The following is a 23,974-nucleotide window of genomic DNA, read 5'->3' as shown; positions in this document are numbered from 1 at the left end:
GTACTATTCTTGCTGGTAGATGAATTGATGAGTGTGTTTTAGGGTTATGGAAAGGACTTCTGTAAAACTTTACTTCATTTGTAGGTTAAAAAAAATCCTCTTTGCTTTTCCATAAGCCTTTCTTTCTCTCTATCTTTCTTTCTTTATCCTTTTTTTTTTTTTTTTAATTAACTGTGGCATTTGCTGCAACTAATGACTTTTCTGTATACCAATCAGGATAATGGTTTCACATCCTGCTGCTTGCTTCCTTTTAGGGTAGTGTATCCAACTGATGGTTCCTGTATGGGACAACTGTTTTGTCTTGCTGGGAAACTGTTTACAATTCTGCCCACTTAAAATGAGGAAGAGCTAATGGGCCAGAATTTTTATGCCTGCTACAGAGTTTACCTTGCGACTTTGAACTTTTTTAGGATAGACCAGAGTGAAGATTGAAATATTCCTTGATTATGTCTTTTTTAAGATATGAAAATGTATTGGTTGAATTCTGGGTGTTTTCAGCTTGCTGCAGGAAACATCTCATAAACCTGAGTTCTTGAATACACTTCACAGGCTGGAGCATGGAGCCATGGTAGCAGTGCAAAGCTATGAAATACTTTAAGCAGTATGACATATCTATTCACAATTCTTTGTGCATGGCAACACAGACTTTTCACAAAAGATGAACACTTATCTGGCAGTTGTCAAAATCCATTTCCTGCTCGGCCTTTGTCCATCAGCGCAGTACTCATTTGCAGACTGTTATCTATTGAGTGTAGAAAAAATGAACTATAAACTGGCAGAGTGAAGTTTGCAAGGACGTTGTAAAAGTTGGTTTGCAGCCTACCTGTGAGTTAGATTGCCCCACACTGGAGAATGAATGCTGGAGGAACATGTTATGTGGGATGCAAGGTGAGAGTTACAAGTGATGCAACTTGCCCAAATCTAACTCCCTATAAAGTTTCAGTATGCTGTATGCCTGAAGACTTGCAAGAGTTTTCTATAGCCTAAATGCAAATTACCTAGCATGCAAGTGAGAACTAAATTAATCACTAGAGCTTGAAAACCCTCTTTTGTATTGTTTCTGCATAGCATTGACATGTGCGATAATTGACAGAATGGGAAGAGCTCCCTAGAGGTGTCCAGCCCGGTCTCACTCTGATGGGTTGAATGCTCACCGCAGTAGATCGAGCGGCCCTGACTTTGTCTAGCCAAAGCTTGTAAACCTCAAAGAATGAGGACCCGCTCCACCACCGCCTCCCTGGCAACCTGTCCCTAGCAAAACTGTTCCCCCAATGTCCCACCCGGATCCCTCACCCTGCATCTTGCCCCTGTTGCTCCTTATTGCGTTGCCTGGCACGGCTGAGAAGGACTGGGCTCTGATTGCCCTTCAGGTAGTGCAGGACGCTGTTAGATTTCCCCCTTAGCCTCTTCCTCATCAGACTAACCAAACCCAGCTCCCTCTGCCTCCCTCTGCCTCTCCACATCAGCCGAGCACCTCAGGCTGCTGCCTAGCTGGTGATGGCCCCTTTCTCGTTTTATCAACTGTGTGGAGGGTGGTGTGGGCAAACTGGACACAGTAGTCTAGTGGGTGCAGCCTCCTTGGGGGCAAGGAGAGGGCATGGTGGCTTCCCTCTCTATTTGCTGACTGTGTTCCGCCAAACGCAGCTTGGTTTGTGTTTTATCTTACTTGTGATGACAGTGCATTTGCTCCTTTCTGCTGAGCTTCAACATGTCTGTTTTTTGACAAAGTCAGTGTTAATTTAAATATATATTATGTGCTCCTTAGTACTGAAATAATGTGAGCTAAGGTCTAGTTACCACTGTGTGTCTTGCATTTTCTTAATTTAACCCCAGTTCATTTTCTGTTGATATTTTGTCTTCTCTAGGGGTAACTGCAAATAATTTTATGTCAGCATGTGTAAGTATTGTGGGATTTGTTTTTTGTTCTTGGTATCTTTGAGTTGCAGTTCCGCACTACCGCTTCTTGAAGACTTAACTGCATACATCAACATCACTGTTCTCCGAATTTATGTGCGGTTGCCTGTGAGTGCACTTTACACACACAGGCTGATAAGTACAGCTTGCTCCCTGTAATCTGGCTCTGTGCAAACTGGGGTATGTTGGCGGCGGCACAAAAGTGTGCTGCAGTTGTTTTTTTTTAGGTAGAGCAAACTGTTGCTTGCAGGCAGTTACTAAATGCAGAGATGCATTTGTAGTAGCTTGTCATCTGTAGTATAATTACAGGGATATTATTAAGTGCATGGAAGTTAAACTAAAATTAACAACTGCAATGATAAGGCATGGTCAGTAGTGACACTGTTGCAATTTTCTTTTTTACCGACAGAATTTCAGAGGCAGGAGAACATGAATTCCCATCAAAAAAGCATGCAGCTCTATGAAACACCCTATGAACCAGGAGGCAGTGGTGTGGAATCGGATTCTGAAAGTATGGTGAGTCAGCGTTTACGAGAAAGCAAGTTGCCACAGGATGATGACAGGCCCGCGGATGAGTATGATCAGCCGTGGGAATGGAGCAAAGTCACCATCCCAGCCCTGACAGGTAGGATTCCTAAATCCCAGTTAGAAAATTCTCTCTCGTGCATGTAGCATATGTACTGGTCCTTAGGAGAAGTTGAATATTGCTGCTTTTGGGGGGAGGAGAAAAGACAAGAAAGCTCTGAAAAGCAAATGTGGGTAGTCTCAAATGTTCACCTGCTATAGACATATGGAACACTCCTTTTTTTTGGTGCTTCAGCTGGACTCTTGTAGGCTTGCTCATCGCTTGATTCATGTTAGTACCCCCTTACCCCCTGTTTTAATGGACATGATACCTCTGGTGTTGATTGCTCTGTGGCTGTATGACAAGAGAGATGTTTTGCAACGTCCTTGAAGTAGTGAGCTGCTTCCTAAAGGAGCTGGATTAAAAAGTAGCTGTGTAGCATGCATGCAGTAACATGCCTCGACTCAGTGTTGTTTCTTGGTGTTTGTCAGGAGTGTTGTCTCCATTCTAATTGGAGCATCTCTCTAGATGTGTAGAATTTGTTCTCAGATGAATCCTTTTGAACTGCTGAAGGTCTTCTGCATCAGAACTTATCAGTCAAGGAAATCTCACATCAAACTGTTTGGCATCTCTGTGAACACCTGTGCTTCGTGGTGGTGTTGGTTATGGTCTACTCCTTCTTTCTCCCTGCTGCTGTATTGCAGCAAATTGCTGAGTGGGCTTTACTTGGCAGTGATGTGATTCTGGAGGCTGAGTTTTTTTTTCCTTGGTAGAACCACTGTGTCCCTAGCAAAGCTCAGCTGAGTCTGTTCCAGGAAGCTCTTGTGGGATGTTGCTCTGCCATCTCCCTCTTGTTGACATTTTCTGTTTAAAAGCTGTGTCTGGAAACAGGGTTGTTCCCTTTGGATGTCAGCTTGGCAGAAAGCTTGGGGAAGGTAGGCCAGAAGGAGAGCTGTGTGCAGTCACGATTCTGGGAGTGAGGAAAGAGATGTGGCTGTAAATGCAGGCAAGAAAGGGTCTTGGGAGCAATGATTAGGAATTGCCAGCGTGAATTTACCGTGTAGTAAATCCTGCTTGGTAAATCTCAGTGCTTTCTGTGCTGAAAGTACTAGACTTGTTGGTGCAGTTGGTGTATCTAGATGGATTTCAGCCTTCAACATGTGCTGCTGGAACACCCTTGTTTTCCAGTTTGGAATGTTACAATTTAGGTGAGTGAAAACCTGGCAGCTTTTCTGGACTCACAGGGTAGTGCTTAGTGATTCATACTCCTCCTGGAGGCTGGTTACAGGTATGACACCTCAAGGGTCTGTCCTGGGACCCTTCCTGTTTAACATTTCTGTCAGTGAGCTGGAGAAGGAGAGGTAACATACCTCATCAAATTTGCAATGGTATCAAACTGGGGGTATATGGCTGACTTTCAGAGGGACTAGGAGAGGCTGGAGAAATGGCCTGACAGCAACCTCATGAAATCCAATCAGTACGAATGCAAAGACCTGCCTCTGATACACACTAACATGAAGTACATTAAGTGAAAATGATTTCCCCACATGGACGTTGGCTTTGTGCTGAGACAGGAGTCCCTGTGGCTGTGACAACACACAGCAAGTAGGACACCTGGTGCAGAGAAACTCGCATGGAAAAAGGAGGCATGTGCTGCTCCTCCATTTGAAAGAGACGTGTTTGCCACTAACCAGGCTGATGTGGCTGTAGTCTTTGGGTGCTGTAGAAAAGGCCAGTTCTAGAGTGATACAGAGCTCTAGAAACTTACTCTCTCAGCAGTGGAGAACTATTACAGTATGGAAGACATTTGGCAAGTAACACTGATATGTTAGAAACAAAATATTTCGCACCTTGTCAGATGCGTGTAGATGTAGTCACTGCTGTGACTTTAAAACCAAACAAACAAACAAAAAAAAGGCCTTACCCCTGCTTTCCTGAGATGACAAAATTTTTGCATGGCCATTCAACCTGAGCATAGGAGAAGCATATCAGATTAACACAGAGCTCCTAGTAGATCATTGTGGAATAGCTTTCACTGTGCAGAAGAGATTTCAGGTTATCTGCATTGCATTTTGACTGTTGTACAGTGATTGTTCAGCATCTCCATGTTCTTGAGGAAATGTTTTGTTTCAGACAGTAAGCAGACCCATAAAAGCTGCGAGAAAAATGGTGATGCACAGCCTTGCTGCAGTGTTAATACTTAGCACAAAACACATGTATTTTATTTGTCTTCTGGTATGTAACTGAAGTGTGAAACGGAGAGCAAGCTCATACAGAAGAAGAAAACGCTGCTTAAGAGACTGTAAATTTTTGATTCTAAGTATATACTTGAGTAACACAAAAACAGCCAAGTGAAATATTACCCAGCTTCCTAAAGAAACTTATTTCTTAATTGAGTATAATCCCAAGAAAGGGAAGCCTGAAGAATTTTTATTTTTAGACAGTTTCTGGAGTTCTCGGCAAGAGGAATTTGTGGACCTCTTGAGAAGAGTTTAAGTGCCTTGCCGGTTATAGGCATCTCTGGGATCAAGCTATATTAATTTTGCAAAATAAAAATACTTGTCTGTGTACAACAGTGGATGTTTGTGTTGTGACTTGCTTTTAAAGGACATATTGGTGAAATAACTTTCTGAAGTTAGGACAAAGCTTTAATACTGTGGGTTGGCTTCCTTTCCAGTGTCATTCCATGGCCTTTAATTCAAATGCACTTGGTCCAAATATTCTTTTAGGTTCCAAAAACTGAATGCTATGGACTTCAGCTACTTTCAATTCAAATCACTTTGTGAAGGTGTTCACTTGAACACTAGGAAAAAGTCATGCTGCTTCTTCCTCGTGTGTAGACAGCCGAGCAGTTTCAGACATGTAGCACAGTCTGGACTAGTAGGTAGTTTGGGGTGGGGATGTTTAGGTCCCTGCATAGCAATGCAAGCGCACTCAGCTCTGACCACATGAGTATTCTATTAAAAAGACTGTGCAAGTGAGGATTGCTTATTTAAATACCCGGGACGTTATGAAGATTAGGAACATCTAGCTTTTGATGAGTGCCGGAAGGAGACAGTAAATCCTGAGAGTCTGATTTCACAGAGCAGGTCATCAGGTGGAGTGATGAAGCATCTTGATAAGAAAGGAAGATGCTAAGGAATTATTTGACCGTACAGGTCACTTTCAGCTCCTTTTGATTTAAATCAGCAACTTTAGAATTTGTTCCTGCCAGAATATTGTTTGTTCAAGTCTTGAAGTAATGAATGGCAGAAAATTGATCTTTGAAGTGTTACTAGTAGATAACATGACATATTACTAGGATGATTTCATCATCTGTTATCCTTTCTGAGCAAGCTCAGGTGTACCTGAGAGAAACTGCACAAACAGAGACTGGTATCTGTAAGAAACTCATTCCCATTATTGTACCAGCAAATCAGTCACTTTGAGGGTGTGCATGCCGATGTCTTGGGAATCTTTTGGATGTAATTTGTAAAGGATGCACAATATCTGCACTGGGGGAGATGAATATTTTTCACGTCTTAGGGACTGATAGTTAAGGTGAGTATTTGCATTGCCTTTTAATCTTTTTAATGCAGAGTGTTGTATTATCTTTTTTAAAAGACTGTTCATCAATCAGTCAAATAAGTAAGTTCAAGCCTATCAGCCTCCCCTCCCTGCCTGGCAAGGTGATGGAACAGCTCATGCTGGAGGTCCTCGCTAAGCATGTGGAGGACAAGAGGGTGATGCGGAGTAGGCAGCACGGATTCAGCAAAGGGCCATCATGCTTGACCAATCGGATAGCCTTCTCGGATGGAATGACTGGCTGGGTAGATGAGGGCAGAGCAGTGGATGTTGTCTGCGTGGGCTGCAGCAAGGCTTTGGCCACTGTCTCCCATCACATCCTCCTCGTAGGTAAGCTCAGGGAGCGTGGGTTGGATGAGTGGCCGGTGAGGTGGATTGAGAGCCGGCTGGATGGCCGAGCTCAGAGGGTTGTGGTCAGTGGTGCAGAGTCTAGCAGGAGGCTTGTAGCTAGCGGTGTCCGCCAGGAGTCAGTCCTGGGTCCAGTCTTGCTTGATGTATTGCTCGATGGCCTGGAGGAAGGCACAGAGTGCACCCTCAGCAAGTGTGCTGATGCAACTAAACTGGGGGGAGTGGCTGACACAGCAGAAGACTGTGCGGCCATTTGGAGGGACCTGGGCGGAGGGGAGCGTCCTGAAGTTCCACAAAGGCAAGTGCAAGGTCCTGCACCTGGGGAGGAATAAACCCACGCACCAGTAGCGGTTGGGGGTTGACCTGCTGGAAAGCAGCTCTGCCGAGAAGGAGCTGGGAGTGCTGGTGGACAGCAAGTTAAGCAAGAGGCAGCAATGCGCTCTTGTGGCGTTCTTGGCCCTTGTGGCCAAGAAGGCCAATGGTATGCTGGGGTGCATGAGGAAGAGTGTTGTGCCAGCAGGTCGAGGGAGGTGGTGATCCTGCCCCTGTCCTCAGCCCTGGGGAGGCCTCACCTGGAGTGCAGGGTCCAATTCTGGGCTCCCCAGTATAAGAGAGACATGGCACTACTGGAGAGAGTCCAGCGGAGGGCTACAAAGATGATGAAGGGACTGGAGCATGTCTGCTGTGAGGAGAGGCTGAAAGAGCTGGGGCTGCTCAGCCTGGAGAAGAGAAGACGGAGAGGCAAGCTGCTCAACGTGTCCAAGTATCTGAAGGGGGAGCGTCGAGAGGATGAGGCCAGTCTCTTCAGGACAAGAGGCAATGGGCATAAACTGAAACACAGTCAGTTCCACCTGAACCTGAGGAAAAACTTCTTGACTGTGAGGGTGACAGAGGCACAGGTTGCCCAGAGAGGTCGTGGAGTCTCCTTCGCTGGAGATGTTCAAAACCCGCCTGGATGTGATCCTGGGCAATATGCTCTAGAGGACGCTGCTTGAGCAGGGAGGTTGGACTAGATGATCTCCAGAGGTCCCTTCCAACCTTGGCCTTTCTGTGATTCTGTAAAGTGATTCTGTGGATATTTATCTGTGGTAGTGCTGCCTCTTTCAATCACATAAGGTCTTACCTAAGAAATACCATGTTCGTGTGTTTTGTAAACCTGAATTTGTCAGTGAAAAATTAACTTCCATTTTTTTGGGTGTTTTTTCCAAGTGTTTTTGTGTGTGTATATTTGTAATTGCTAAATTCCCTGGGTCAGCCTTATGGATGTTGGCACAACAGTAGCTTTCCTCTCATCGTTTGTAACTTTTGTGTTGCAAAACTACTGTTTAAAGTTCTGGCATGAGGAGGAGTTCTGGCATTATTCTGACCTGTTCAACTGAAAACGTGAAGTTTCAACATCTGTCTGCATCACTATTAACATAAAATTGCCTTTCAGCAAATTCAAGAACAAAACAGGAAGAAAAGCTTCTGCGTACTTCTCTGGGCAGCTCTGTCTCTTCCATCTAATAGCAGACTACTCTTATTGTGAGGATCTCTTTATTCAGAATTAAATTAAAACGTTCTGAAAATTCTGTATGTACTTATGTGAAATGAACTCCATTCTATTTTCCTGCACTGCAGTCAAATTGCAATTGTGTGCAAAGATAACAAGTTTGAGTTCTCTAGCACTTTTTGGAGAAGCTGATCTGATGTATTGTTGCATGATGTTTGACTGTCTTGTACTTTAAAAGATGAAGTCTTTCTCTCCACCACTCAAAAAAAACCAAACACTTGCTCCCAGGATTGCTGTGTAAATCAGCTCTTTCTCCATGTAGTGTAGTTAGGAGATGATGTACTACTGCCTGACAGCCTACCAGGGCAATGAAAGCAGCACTTCTACTCTCCTTCATATGAAGTTCTGGCTTTACGAGCATTCTGGTTTGTTGGTTTGTGAACAGGATGGGCTATTCTTGTGGGACTGCTTACATCATAAAGGTGATTCACTGATTGTAATGAGTGAGGCATCTGCTTTGGAACAGCTTAGGAAGAAGTGTGCTTTCTAAACTCTACCCAAGTAAATGTTTACCCTGCAGGTGAACCTTGAAGCATTATGCTTCCTTTGCACTTGTTAGACCATATATGGAATATTGCATCCAGTTGTGGGTGCCCCAGTACAACACAGACATTTATAAAACAGGACAAATTCAGCAGTGGGCCATAAAGGTAGTAAAGGGGCTCAAGCACATGCATGCTGAGGGAACTGGGTTTGTTTAGCCTGGAGAAGAAAAGGCTTTGGGAGGATCTACTAGCAGCTTTCCAATACCTGTGAGGAGGTCTTCATGAAGTCAGACTCGGATTCTTCACAGATGCAAGTGCCTGGTGGAAGATGAGAGGCAACAGGCATTAATTGAAGCAGGAAAGGTTCTGAATGGTTATAGGGGAGGAAAAAATCCCCATGAGGACAGTTAAACATTGGAACAAATTTCACAGAGAGGTTTTGCAGTCTCCATTCTTGAATATTTTCATTTTGGGTGAAGGGAAGACTGGATAAAGCCCTGAGCGACTTAGTCTGTTCTCAAAGCTGACTCTGCCTTGAGCAGGAGGCCTAACTAGAGTCCTCCCAAGGTCCCTTTCCACTTGAATTATTCTGTGATTTTGCAATGCTGTGTGCCATGATATTGCGACACTACAGAAATGGGAATGACTATTCTCCACAGAGTTCTACAGAGTTGCTATTCTGCAAACAGCCTGCTATGAATTACACTTTCCCTTTGTTTCTGATCTGATCCCCTAATAAGCAGGTGGAGATGGGCTTGACACAAATGTGTTTCTCATATAGCACAGTGAAGTAGAGTTGTGTGGATCTGTTGTGAAAGTGACTCTGCCTGTCTACTTCATTTGCTGTACATCTTTAGTTTGGGGTAGTTTTGGGTTTATTTCCAGCCTAAGCTGTTTTCTGTAATATCTACCCTGACAAATATAGGTGGGAGGAGGGGAGACATGGGTAAACATGAAGGAACTACTTAAAAAGAAAACTCTTGCTCAGTGTCTCCGTTCGTCTTATTAGGCTCCTAGGGAAGAGGACGTTAGGGAAAATTGATTTCTGCTTTCGAGCAGTATAGTTTGCTCTGGCATGTCCACTTTTAATAATTTTGGAGGTTGTGACTCAGTCACTTTCCGTTAAGCATATGCTATACTTTTTTTGGAAGCTAGATCTAAGCCACCATCCAGTTCTGCTGGATGCTGCATTGGCAAAAGAAATCTCTCTCCCTAAAGAATGTGAACTCCAACACGGAAGCCTAACCTGCTTGTGTAGCTTCTGCTAGGACACAGCTCTGCTGCTGAGCCCTGCAATGATGGAAGCAGGCTTGCGTTCAGACTTGCCTAAGCTGAATCATCACCTTTGCTGGGGCAATTAAAATGCTTGCAGGACTTTTTCTGGGAGGCTGTCTGGCTATGAGACTACTGCTTGTGATGTGGGATGCCTACTGTGTGTCAAGATAGGCTAATCAATTTGGCCATACTCAAAAGAGAGGCATATCACTAGGTTTGCACAGTGGCACAGTTGTTCTGTTACAGTGCTGGGAATTAATCTGGCAGCTGTGTCTGAAAGCTTCTGCTTTGGGTGTCTGCTGTGCTGTGGTCCTTTTTCTGGCGCAGATACTGCTGCCCTAACTAGGCTCTGTCTCCTGCCAGGTGAACCTGCCTACACTGCAGAGTAGTCCCTGGTAATCCTGTTTTACAGTCAGTGTGTCTGCTGCCTTGAGCTGCCCCCAGGATTCGAGGCAGCTCTACGTTGTCACAAGCTGTGGGTTTGCATTGGGTGTTCAGTGCTCTCTGCAGTGGCTTTCTAGGGAATTTGTGTTCTCCCTGTCCCTTCCTCATCCATGTCTGTATCTTGCCCTTCTTCCCTTCTTCTGCTTGTGGTCTTATCTTCCTCTCCCCTTTCTCATGTACCCCAGACGTGCCTAGTCTCTCTCATCCATCTTTCTCCTCCCTAACGCCTGGTCCCACACCCTTGCCTCTTTACATCTCTTTGGGATTTGCTTTTTCTTGTGTTCCAGCCCTTAATCCCTGCCACCCAAGACCCTCTCCTATTTTCCTTGTGTTTATTTCTGCCTACAAGAAAGGAGCCTGGTTCATCTGCATCCTTCCATCACCCTGGGCTAGGCCAGATCTCATAGATCTCTGTCAGCAGCAGCCATGGGAGGCTGAGGCATGAGGGCAGTTACAGCCCCTCAGACTGCACAGAAGGGAGGCAGGGGGACATGCCTGAATAAATGACCCTTAAATCTTTAAAAATGAAGTTCTTTAGGGATATATGCATCTCTGCAGTTTTTTTTCTGTGGTGTAGCCTATGGCTGAGGTTTTGCATTGTGAGTTGAGTTTTTCCTTGCATTTTAGCTTTGATAATTTTTCAAAGGCAAAGAATAATATCAGACCTACTGTGAGCTTCCCACACAAGGGTGGTGATTGTGTGCTGCCCAGAGGTCGTTTTTCTTCCAAAGTGAACCAGACATCTGAAACAGAAACTTCATTGTTTGGCAACACTGAAATACAAGCTAAATATTTTTACAGTACAGTTCTATGGGACCAGGGCATTTCTGTCGCCAGTGAGATCACACTTGTGTGCAGCTTTAATTGCACCTAGTTGAGACAGTTTTCTCAACTAGGAATACAATAGCCACAAAAATGACACTATTGATTTTAAAAGTAATCGTCACCAAGAATCATGTACACTCTCATGGAAATCCTACACCTCGTTCTGTATGTGTTATGCCTATCATATGAAGTGGCTGAGTTTTATTTCACTGAAAAAAGGGAATAAATTGATTATTTTCTACCACATTTATTTTCATTCACAACTCACTTGGCCCTTGTGAAATCTTTGGGCTTTGTAATCGTGTTCACACCCCTTTTTGGGAGGAGGTCTGTTATCAGGTGAATTATGAAACAGTATTTATTTGGGTATTGATTTTGAAAAAGGAAAGCTGTTTTTTGTTTCAATTCTTTCTTCATCTTTAAGTTTTTAATTTATCTGCATGTGCCTGTAAAGCAATTTGGCATAATCCTTCCAATAGTAGACTTTGATTTGCCTGTGTAATTTTCTTTTAAGGGATTATGTACTTTTCTTTTATGAAGATACACTCAGTTAAAACATGGCTTTTAAAAGTGACGAAGTAAAAGGAAATTTAATTGAAAGTACTGTGATATGTTTGAATAGGCTCACATATAGGCTCACATATAGGCTCACATTGGCATGCTGAGTTCTGTTTTGCAGTACTAGGAGGGTAAACTTTTTTTTTTTTTTGAGGCAAGTCAGCTATCTATGATTGGATCTGTCATTCAGGACAACCTAGTATGTCTGATAACAGGTTATTTGTTACAGATGAATGTGTCACGTGATTGGCTGCAAGCATAAATTCAAGCTACTTTCTAACCGGTGCTCATTGTAATTAATCTAAGCCTGGGCAATATCAATGTTTAAACAAGGTAACAGGAGCTACAACTTGTAAGTCTGAAGCAATGAAATGTATGCAGTGTGGAAGTTCTGCCCTTCTGCTGTTGTGTCTGATGTGCTTTTCTGACGTTTTTTGGGTGCTGTTGTTCTTCAGTGTAGCTTGCTAAACTCGTCCTATGGTTTTCTGTTATATTTTAACTGAGGTGGATTTCTCTGAAGAGCACAGCCTTGGCCTATGTGGTAATAGAAATGCTAGCAATGGGCAAATCTCACTTTACTGGTTCCAACTACCGCTGCTGGAAGGAGGTTGTGAACTTAAAGGTGACCTCTACTAAAACTTTTCTACTTTGAGATCCCTCTGGAGGGCTAGCAGAAATTTGGTGTGAAGTGCAGACATGATGAGCCTTGTAAATGTTTTTGATTGATTGGGTAGCCGACCTGGGAGACAAACTGAAATAGCCAGAAACACCAAGAATTATTGTGTAGTCAATTATTCACACAAGTCTGAACAAAACATTTGCTCCCCTGCAATGATTTCAAGACTTACTGCTGAAGCAGTGTTTATCAAACCTTGTTTCTATTCTGCAGATAGGCAGATGGGAAAGAGGCTGAAGGTGTGCATGACCTGTGGTGTCTGCTCAGGCTGAAGGCATTTTACCCACAGTGTGGCTCCCAAGAACAGCATAGAGCTGGTCTGCTGGTGTCATGTTGACACTTGCAGATCAGGAAGAGCATAGCCTTCCTCAGGAATAGTTGCTGTTAATGGCACTGTGGAAAGATGTGGCTCTGCTCCATGGAATGCAGCATGTTGCCTGTTTACGGCTTGAGTTCCTTCACAAGTAGATTTGGTTTTGTTTTGTTGGAGGCTGTATGGTGATGCAAGCAGGAAGGAAATAACAGCTAAAGCTGGTATGTATTCTTTGAAGGCTTTTATAGGATGAAGACAGCTCTTGTTAGACCGCCTGCTGAGCTCGGCAAACTGGTTTGGTTTGAAGGACTGAGAGCCTAGCTAAACGACAGGAACAAAGTATTTTTCTGGTACATAAGTCTGTCTGGAAGGGGAGATGGCAACCCTGGAGAGCCCATTCAAGAACATCAGGCTGACACTGGCACTTGAATATATGAGCCTTGATTCTAGGCTGACACATAGGGTAAGAGAAATATGTGTGAAATTTGTAAAGCCCATATCAATACTACTTTATAAAATAAATATCCCTCTGCTATGAAGGGGACCAGATGGCGCATTCATGGTCACTGCTCTCTCCTTGGCCTCCTTGAGGGAGGAACTGCAGATATCAAACTTGGCCACCTCTGCTGGGTGCAGGTGCTGGTGCACAGAAAGCTGGTGCCCAGGGCCTGGGAGACTTGAAACAGGGGAGTGCTGGCGTGTAACCCCCAGTGAGTTGTGGCACCAGCTGCAGGGTGAGGGAAGGCAGGAAGCATGGAGAAAGAGGAGGGCATGTAGCCAGTTCCACAACTGTATGGCCGCATAAACAGAAATGCCATGTCAATAAGAAGCTTTCCACGACAGCTGCCTGGAGCTGAGGTGCTGAACCTTTGCTGTAGGCGTTGCAGCTTTTGATGGGATGGACTTTAGAGTGATCTAAGATTAGTCCTGAGAAGTGTCACGTGGGTTCGTGCCTGACTTTGAGTGTCAGGCTTGCTAGTTTTAGTCTGCTATCCCTTTCAGGCTATTTCTTCCTGCCAGTTTAATTCACACAGACACACACACCAAAAAAACCCAAACCAAACCAAAACAAAAAAAAACCCAAAAAACAGGAGTCCAGAGACATGTCTGAGCTTTTCAGAGAAATAAAACATTCAGAAGTATCTAAAATTTAACTTTGTCTGTGCTACTTTTGACCATCACAATATTGTAAGGATATTGCATTTTACAATTGGAGTTATGGGTTTGTTTGTTTTGTGAACTAAATGTTTTTGGTATCTGAAAGATGTTGCTCAGTAGCCGAAGACATTAAGTTCACCAGTATTCATGAAGTTCCCAAATTATAGTGCCAGGTGTTTTCCTTGCAGCTGAAATAAGTGCTGTGTGTATGTTTCAGTGGCAAGTACACACATATCCTCTTTTTTCTTGTTCAGCTAATCAGCTTTCGTTATCCAGTAATTAAGTTAAATCTGAATTTCCATTTTCAAAATATAACCTTTGTATTTCTGCCGCGTAAACTTCAGAATAAGTTTGAATACATTTGCCCCACTTTGGCAATAATTTCTACTGACTTAACTAATTAGAGGAACAATCCACAACTGTCCTAAATCTCCTAACCTAGAAAAAAAAAAACCCAAAACTCTCAAACTCTTAAAACTCCTTCCCCATCCAATACACCTCTCTTCTGCGTGCATTGTGTTATTGAAGACTACAGCCATCTTCCTGTTGCATAGAGCTGCTTTAAGCCAGTAAGTCCTACCAGCCACATGCCTGACTGGCTGTATGTCATAAGTTGAGCTCTAAATGATGAGATCCCTAGCATGCTGTTGCAGGGATGCCGTTTAAGCATCCTTATAACATTTTTTTTTTCCCCTAGCTTTGCTGCTGATGGCTCTGTCTGTGTGCAGGTGTCTTGTAGCATTTGCCTCTTTACAGCAGTGACATTTGTTTTACATGGTCCTTGCTAGATAACCTGAAAAGCAGTAATCCGTCAGCAGCTGGGAATGTTACTTTTTGGTGATGAAGAAATAAAGCGAAAATACAGGGAGAGACTTGTGAAGATGGTGCGGGTAGCTCTTGTAACTGCTTCTGCCAATATTCTCTCCTTTGCTGAAGTGAAATTATGAATGCTTAGAATCTGTAAGTGTAGTTTTAATAGGCATGAGGATGCAGGTCTTGTTAGTATGTACTTTGCTACAGACTATGCTGTGTTCTGAGAAATTACAACTCTACTTATAAGCCATATTGCTTTCCTTGGAATAATAGAATTTGTGAGAGAAACTGATAAATGACATTTTTCCTTTTCATCAGTCTTTATACCCTTGCATTTCAAGACAAAAAAAGGCTTGTGCCAGCACTGTGTAAGTGGATACTTTTTTTTTTTTTTAAATCATTGCTGCTTGCTAGCATTTTTGATGTGGCTAGATGGGTGTTTTTACAGCCAGGTCACTGTTCCATACAGCTGAGGCAAGCTGGATTCTTGGTGCTCTCACCTGTTTATTGTCTTAATTATGCCAGGTGAAACAACTGAAAAGCTGTCTTTGATACTGTGAGGGGCAGTTCAACAGTATCATGTTGCGAGAAGAGAATATCAAAAGTGTTAAGATAAGCACTGGTCATTTTACTTGTGTTTGGAAGTATGTGGATTACATTAGTGAGTTTTGGAAAGGCAAGAGTTTTGAGACTGTACTGTGGACTGTTAAATACACCATCTGTGGAGGATGTGCAATTTTGTAGATAAACCACTAGATTTCATGCCAGTGGATGCATGTTTGTTTTCTCTGGAAAGTGTGAATGCTGAATGCTGCAGCTATTTTGGTCCTTGTTAACCTTACTTGCCTGGAGAAGTAACTATTGTGTATCTTGCAGCCCAGTTTAATGGAGGTGAGAAACGGCAGGCATCTCCTTCTCCCTCAAATGACCGACGCAGGCAGTTACGAGCACCCGGAGGAAGCTTTAAACCCGTCAAACATGGCAGTCCAGAATTTTGTGGAATCCTTGGAGAGAGAATAGATCCAACTATTCCACTGGAAAGACAGATGTAAGTAAGCCCAGTAATTGCTCTCTCCCTCTTTGCCCCCCGCTTTCAGGAGCAGCAGATGTCCTCCATCCTGCTGTCCAGCCCCTCTTCCTCTATATCCCCTGTGTTAATGCTCGCAAAAAGTTATTCTTATTAATTCTGCAAAGCTTAAGTAATTTCTTAAATAGGAACCTCTTTGAACTCACCTTGGAGATGGTAAATTTTATCTGCCAAGTCACATATGGCTTATTCCACTTTTATCTATGTTATTTCATTACTTTGGGGAAAGTAGGTGTGTATCACATACATCTGAAGTGTGCTTTAGAGCTTAATGAATTCCATATATTTATGGTTGTGTAGCATACTTCTGGTATCTCACATGTGCTAGCTGTAACACTGCTCTAGGGAGAGATTGATGAGACCGCTTACAGAGCTTTCAGAAGAGAGGCGGTTATTTCCACTGTGGTGTTACCGAACTCAGGATGGTATGTAGAGGTGGCTTTGTCAGCTCCAAATTCAAGCTATGGGGGAATTCTCTTGAGTGAATGTCTGTTATCCAAAAGGGTGACCTCTGTCCTGCCTCCCCTGACCCATTTGGATAGGCTGGTTTGTGTGCCACTGTCGTATACCATACGAAAGGTGCAGCATCAAACATGGGACTGGAATCCCATCTAATCCAAAAGAAAGGAGGAAAAAAAACCACCTTATCATGGTATAGTTTGTGATAGTTGGACTGTTATTTGTGGCCACTGATGAGTCCAAGAAATTCACACAGTAGGATGAGGGAACTGTCTTGAATCCATCAAAGTGGTTCTACTCCAGACCATAATGTTGTAAGTTAGATGGAAAATCTCTTTTCATAGAAGAGAGAGGGCATAACTTAGCATGCAGTTGAATGCTCTCTGAGTGGAAAAACTTTGTCCTTGAGTGGTAGAGTTAGTGGTGAATCCTGTCACACCTCAAATCCTCAATACGAGAGAATACTTGTGTCTGTCAGTTGTAGGTGAGGGAGGGATGGAGGTTCCAGAAGTTCCTTTTCCTTTGGCACTCTGTTTTTACATTCAGCACTCAGGCTCTTAAGCTTGAGAGGGAGAATAATATCACCCACATGGTATCATGTTCCACCTCATTAACCACAGCCAAAGCTTTGAGGCACCTGCTCATTGACAGCGGGTAGATGCATCTCCAACACAGGGAACAGCACCCTCTTTTGTGAAATCACTCACTGAATGTACTGCAGATAAGTGATTAAAATGCTAAATGTTTGTCTATAAAGTTTGGTCTTCAGACGTGACTAGTTCTAGCCCAAAAATACGTTTAAAATACTGCAAAAAGTTGAGCATACGATAACTAACTTTTGACTCTCATATAGGTTATTGTGTAGTTCACTCTTTTAGTATATCTGCTGAACGTTTTTGGTAACCTGTTTAATCCATAGGGCACTCTAATGTTCATATTTAGTCCTTAATTTGCAGTAGTCACAGTAGGCATGTTGATCACTGCAATTTAAAACTAAAGACTGCAGATGTAGCCCACTGCAATAATTAAAGGAGATAAAACTATTCATACTGGATTCTTTTTGGTTCTTATTTATGCAGGATCAATTGTGAAACGACTGTGCAATTAACAATGTATCAGAAAATGGAATAGCTTGGATTTATTGTACTGTAGATTAATCATACTCATCTGAACTGATCACGTTTTAGTAGTGAGAGCTCTCCGCAGCATCTACCAAGCTAGTCCCTTGTTCTTTCTCTCTACAGATATGGTCCCTGTTTTAGTGGAGAGCAGGATCTGGAGGAAACATGTTAATTAAGAAGTAAATTAGCAAAGTGTAGGCTAGGAACTTTCCCAAACAGACTGAAATACCAAGGTATGATAATATATCAAGCAATGAGTTGGCTGTGATTAAGGAATCCCTGTCTGTGAACTTAGTAGCTCATGGACACAGGGAAATTGAATGAAAATGTTCCACTTCTTCAAAGTAACAATGAAAAAAGAAAAGTGTGCTCTACTTTGTTCCCTGCATCTTGTGGAAAGTGAATCCCTCCCAGCCTTATATGCAAAATCTAGTGACTTCGTGTTTTGTTGTGACCAGTTCAGAAACAGATCAATGTTGTGCGTGTTATGAGCTATGATAACTGATTGCACCTACTTCATAACTGGTGCAGCTGTCCAGTCTTCAGTGGAGCTGTGGCCACTGAGAGCTGAAATCTGACCATTGACAAAATCAGGGACATCAAGAAGAATGTCTACAAGTCACAGGTCAGGATGCTTTCGATTAATCTTGGGAGGAGATTGTGATAAAGGTAGAAGTACATTGTTCTCGATTTGTATTTTGTGCCTGTATTTTTCCCAGCTATCTTAGAAGAAATGAAAATGTTCATGTTCTTATGTCTAACACTTTTTCACTGGTATGTTTCTGAAGTATCATTTCACTCTTCTGTGAACATATTCTTGACATTTGAGTCTTAACCTTTCTGTACGAGTATCTGTATGTTTACATTTAAAGAATAGACATGCCCAAGGAGAAAAGCTGCAATACAGTTGAAACAGCAGATTAGTCAAGAACTTTAAGCTGATTATAGCACCATGCTTATCTCTCTTGATACTTGGAACATGAACAGTCTGACTGTTTCTTCTCCACTGGCATGTGATGCACAAAGAATTATACTTCTGAATACTCACATTTACTCTTAGCTGTAGCCAGAAGAGGTTCTGTGAGTCATTTTTCAGATCAGATGTTCTCCGTCAGCAGTCCTCTATACTTTGTTGTTCTTCTCCCAACTCTATTTTTGAAAGTCAGTAGTTTTGTTTCTTGGAACCAACTTGATGCTCTTTGTCCATGAGCCTGAGTCTGTCCACTGGGGAACGCCAGGCCCAAAGAATAGATGAAATACTTCCGTTTGAATCTTGGGTTTCAGGACAGCGCCCTAGTTTTGGCTGGGCTTTTGTTTCATTTTGGTTTTATTTGCCACTTTCCTTGAGAGAACAGAAAGAGAAATGATTTATAGCAATAGGAATAATTTTAGATTCTTTCCCAGTTCCATTTTCTGATTGACTCTTATTAATTTAGCCTTCTTCTCTTATGCTCAGAATGCAATCTAGGCTTTAAATTACTTATTGAGAAATACCCTTCAGCAGTAAGTTGCTGATGGGAGAAGAGGGATCATTGTCTAAAAGCGATCATGCTTGTGCATCCTTCATTGCCGCTTGTGATGTGACTGAGCAGTCACAGCATCCCTTTATCTTGAGTATACGATAGTTTAACCTTTCTGTTTGCTTTCTCTAATGCAGACTCTGGCTGCAACAAGAGCAGGCACATGATAAATTTTTAATTTGATCACCATTTTTGTTTGGTGCATTCGCCAGATTCGACAACAGAGCTGATGTTAGCACAAGGTAGTTAAGAGCGTGACTCCTGTGAAAGGAATCTCTCTGATATTCACTTAGCTTTTAGGTAGAGCAGCTCCCTTCTTGGAGGAGGTTAGCAGGGAAATAAATGTAGAATAAATGTAAGGAAACAGTTTTGCACACGCCAGTCATGGTTCCTGGCACTGACTGGCAGAGAGCATTTCTGATGTATGCATCCTAAGCTGACAGAGTAGCATCTTCTCATGCTTTGAAGTGCAGCTGGCAGCTGCAGGAAGGGGGAGATTTCCCTTAGAGATGTGATTGATTCAGTGCAGTGCCGGGCACATTATGTGGCTGGGGAAAGTTGGGGGAAGGATCTGCTGTTCTTCAAAGCCGTTTATTACTGGATTGCAATACCAGCATACTTGATTACCGCATTACTTGATGCGGTGCAGCGTGTGTTGAAGAGATTCTTTACTTGCAATGGTCAGTTTAATGAAGGGTCTTCCTTTTCTCCTGAGTTTCTTTTTTCCCAGCGTAGAAGTGCTTTCAGAATTGGTCTGCCTTTTCCACAGATTTCCTCAAGGATTTTTTACTAAAAGCACTCTGGAATTTTCCCAACTGTATTCAGAAAGTGTCTTTGTCTTTGGTCTTCACACTGAGGAAACAGATACCCTTCTTTATGGTTTTCTCCTTTCTTAAAGATTTTTTTGCAAATCTTTTCCCGTATTAATTGTTTGTATTCTTCAGAAGTGGTTTTGTTTGCCTTCTGTTGAAATGCTGTTGTAGTATGAGGAAACAATAGAGTAAGTGTGTATACTGGGGGATCTGGTACTTGCAAGTTAGAGGTTACAATGTGCTGCTCTTGATGAGAATTTATTACATAAATATTTACATCAATCCTGTCACATGTTGTCCTGATCTAAACTTTTCCCTTCAGCAGAAAGGAATTACAAGCTGTCCCAAGCTTAATGTTAACTTCAGATAAGGCAAGCAATGTGCTTTTTATTCTTAAGATGTTAGATTTTTAAATATCGTTTAAATTTCATTTAAATGTCATTTATTCATACCTTAAAGGAAAAAAGTGGCGAAAGCGGTATCGGTTGGAATACTCATGTCTAAATCTCTCTGCTTTTTCCTAGATGGTATCATGGAGCAATCAGTCGGACAGATGCAGAAAATCTGTTACGTTTATGTAAAGAGTGTAGCTACCTTGTAAGAAATAGTCAAACAAGCAAGCACGACTATTCTCTTTCACTGAAGTAAGTACCTGTCAATAAAACATATAAATGTAATTTTTAAGCCATAACTTTTGTGCTGCAAGAAGAGAAAATGAGCCAGTCTGTTGCACCAGTTCAGTTCAGTAAAGCACCTAGAGGATTCGAGACTGGCCTGCATGATGTATAGTGATAATCCCTGATTTGGGATCTGATAAGAGATTTTCAGTCTTCCTTTGGGGCTCATTTAACAAAATAAACTTGGAGTTTACTGTGCATCTGATTTGAAATGCTACTGCTGCTTCTGCTTTTATTTCAGCTTTAGCAACTGTATAGTTTGGGATTTTATTCTTTTTTAAAAGGCTCTTCGGTCATGGAAGGAAAGAAGCTTTGTGTGGTTTACTGTGGTAGAAGTGGGCAGCGTTGTTACTGGTTCTTGCCAGGATCAAGGCTGAAAGATCTTCAGAATTAGGAAACGAGTCTTGTTGCAGTGTTTTAGTGCCACTTTTAACTCGTGTCACTTACTGATGAGGGTACGTTACAAACTTCAGCTTCAACATACGCTCACTTGCATTTCCAGCAGAGGAAGTTTCCAGGTTCCGAGGTTTTCTATGCATGAGAACAAGACTTTTGGCCTTGGTAGTGGGTATACAGGTGTAACGAGGATTGTTTCTGTGCTTTTTGTTTTCTGGGATAGGATCTGATGTGGAAAAGCCCTGTGACACAGGCCCACTTGCCTTGTTTACTGTTGTTACTGTTGACGGTCTGGCTTTTACACTGTTTCTTCACGGAGCTGTGCTAGAGGCACGTTTTTTCCTCTGGGATGATGGTAACACTTTCAAAAACAGCTCTAACGTGCACATGCAAAGAGGCGTTTGTACATTCTCCGGTTCACTAGAAATAAAGGGCCACATCTTTCCTGGCTTAGCCTAATGGTCTAAATAGTAGATTTCCGATTGCTTTCATATCCCTACTTTGGGTCGAGCAGGAGTGCATCTGTTACCCAGTTTTAGGATGTGGTCTGAAAGTATTTTTCTTAAGCGCTAAAACAGTTATTAAAATACAGATTTCTCTGTTACTGTTGTTGTGATCTCTCTGTAATACAGATGTCTGCCTTGAACAACTGGAACACTCTTGTTTTAGAAACTACGTTCAGCCCCTGTTGTCCCTTTTGTCATTTGATCTGTGCATTCTCTGATGTCATGTTCCTCCAGTTATTTGAAAACATTGGGGCATATATTATCAGCCATTCAGATATAAGTAGGCTTAAATTTTCCTTTTCATATTCTGGAAGTCTTGATATATGACTTCTGTTATTAAATCATACCATAGAACTACACTTAATTCTTATATCAGCCATGTGATTTTTGTTATCTAACCAGAGCACACCTTTAGGAAAAAAGCTAAGAAAGCTCACTTTCTGTGCATCTGCTGCAGTAGTTAATTACCCTTTCTCTGCACCACCTACATCTTTATTTCTTCTTAATTCTTAATAAATAAATAAATGCACATCTGAATGCTGGCCCTTGCGGGCCCTTTTGCCTGTTACATTAGTGAGATTTCCAACCCAGATTTCCTGGTAGTACTTATTTTAAATGTCCTGCAACTTGCTCTATGGTAAGGTAGTTAAATAGACTGACCTTCTCCCATATAGTTATCAAAACCAGAGCTGACTCTATGCTCTTGATGCAGTCTGTTAATTCTATGCGTCAGCGCCGTGTGATGTTCATTATTCTCCTGTGGCCCCTGCAGCGCTCACATAATCCTCTTGTGCATGGTATCACGCTCAGAATTCATGTCCTGTTCATTAGTCAGTGATGGTTATGTTCTTTGGGGTTTTTTTGTTTTTGTTTTTTAAGAGGAGCTCACCAGCGTTCTTTCTCCCAAAGTATCCAGCTGATGTTGTGTTGCTTAACCACAGTTTAGTTACCGTACAAACCCACTTGCTCAGCTAGCAACCAATTTCTATTTTATTTGGCATCTCAAGGACTATTATCACTTGCAAACTGCTCACAAAGTTCATGTCTGGTACCAGTGTTTTGTCACATCTGATTCTTACTCACTGCCATCTGGCTCTCCACCCCTTCTCCTCACATTTAGGACATGCCATGTAGAATTTATTGTTGTTTTCTAATACTATGTTGATGAGGATGGTTTTCCAAGTAAAGTAGGGTTAGAGGGGTTTTTTTTTTTTTTGATAATGGAGTAATGTTGTTCTTTAAGCTCAAATAGCTAAGTTTTTGGATAACTCTCTTGTTTCATGCACAATCCTTGTCTGAAAAATTTCCTCACAATCAGCCTAATTTATGACTACTTAGCTGCGGGAAAAGAGCCCCTGTTAAAGGGCCAAAGGCATGGTACTCTTTGGGGCTGTGATCCCTTTGCTCAGGGGAACATGATCAGTCTGCAGTGAGGTTGATTTGTGTCTACACATCCTTAACTTTAGGTCAGCAAGAAATCTCTTCATTAATTTCGTTGCCATGTAATCTTATATTCTTATTAGTATTTATCTTGCTGAACCTCCTGCTTCCTTCATCCTTTGTTGAAATGTGAAACACAATATATTACTCATTTCTAAAATAGGCAGTTTTCACCCTTTTCCATCTCTATTATTGAACTTCATATGCATTTGGCACTAGCTATGTGTTTCCTTTTCAGTATTTGTTGTTGGCCTTGTTGCAGGCTTTAATCTGAAATTCATTTTGCGCGCATGTTTTTTGCCTATTGCATTATTTTATATTTCCCTAGCAAGCCCATCTCTGGGCGTTGCTGCAAATACATACTTTTCTGGATAATCCTCCCAAATGATTGAAGAGTGAAATCCCTCAAGACTGAGGTGAAGTGACTGTCATGTGCTCCTTGTGTACTTTATGTCCCAGTGGGTTTCTAGCTTAAGTAGCCCTATCCCTTCTCCAGTGTGATGGTAATGGAGATTTCAAGCATGTGTGTCTTTCCACAGTTCTCTTGACTTCAGTGAATAGGCTAAGAGGTCTACCTGGGAGGCTCCTGGTGTTCAGGTGGTTTTGCCCTCTTTCCAGTGCTTCATTTTCAATGGCATTTATGTGAGACCATCAGTTTCACTTCTCTCTTTCACCAGCATGGGGGTATGGCTTGAATAGAAGAGATGCTCGAAACAAGGTGTGTGTGTAGAGTAGTCGAGGGGTTAACCAGACACAGTAGTAGCCAGCCATCCCCTCCTCAGATTATAGTGAGAATGTGTATAACTTAGTACTCGGTAGTGATTCTGTTGCAAGGAGTAAAGTTACTTCTGTTTGCAGAAAAGAGCCCCTGAAACATTCAAGTGCAGAGCAAAGATATTGACTGCTGTCACTGGCAGGCAGATAATTTCCATCACAATTGGTAAGATGTGATAAGATACTGGACTTGATGTTATAGGAAGAAGACATAACGAGAGTGCAGGCGTTGGGTTGCTGGCGTGATCATGGTTGGGCTTGTGTGTGGGTGCCCCACTGCAGCGTCTTCAGTAATGTCAGCCAGTTAAGCGTCTCTTTGTAATAATGTGCTTGTCCTACCACCACCACACTGGCATGGCCCTGTGTCACTGTACTATTCCAATGCCCCTCTTTCTGGGTTGGGCTGCATAGCATGAGAAAAAATGGCTTTGTTCGCTTTTCCTTTGACTGGCAGACTCAAATGTACTTGAGGGCTTCTGTGTGTTTGAGACATCTGTAAAGGCTTTGGGATGCTGCTGTTAATACAAATTGAATGTCCACAGTCAAATGTTCAGAACAGGCCCTCTCAGTAACAAACATCTATGTTATTTTACTTCTGCATTTGTGACATATGAAATGGAAAGTAGTAGCTGCAGCGCATCTATATAGATGTACAGTATTTATGGGGGATACCTGTTAATTTTCCATTTAAT

At 42.3% G+C, this 23,974-nt stretch overlaps 1 protein-coding gene across 6 annotated transcripts in view; it reads left to right on the top strand.

Annotated features, from left to right (window-relative positions):
• SHB (SH2 domain containing adaptor protein B) overlaps positions 1-23,974 on the top strand; it is a 73,092-nt gene that overhangs the window by 34,868 nt on the left and 14,250 nt on the right. For 5 of the 6 annotated variants that reach the window (XR_011137895.1, XM_068928255.1, XM_068928254.1 and 2 more), the window contains 3 exons: positions 2,324-2,539; positions 15,367-15,538; positions 20,014-20,133. Coding sequence is in view for 5 of the 6 variants with exons in the window: in XM_068928255.1 (XP_068784356.1) it covers positions 2,324-2,539; positions 15,367-15,538; positions 20,014-20,133 (508 nt within the window). In the remaining variant the exon portion in view is untranslated. The remainder of the gene's footprint in view (positions 1-2,323; positions 2,540-15,366; positions 15,539-20,013; positions 20,134-23,974) is intronic. The other variant, XM_068928256.1, reaches the window with a different exon arrangement.

The sequence above is a fragment of the Struthio camelus genome, chromosome Z, assembly GCF_040807025.1.
Source record: "Struthio camelus isolate bStrCam1 chromosome Z, bStrCam1.hap1, whole genome shotgun sequence".
NCBI classification, from domain to species: Eukaryota; Metazoa; Chordata; class Aves; order Struthioniformes; family Struthionidae; genus Struthio; species Struthio camelus.
The sequence above is the reverse complement of the archived record's forward strand: the minus strand, read 5'-3'. Positions and strand labels throughout refer to the sequence as shown.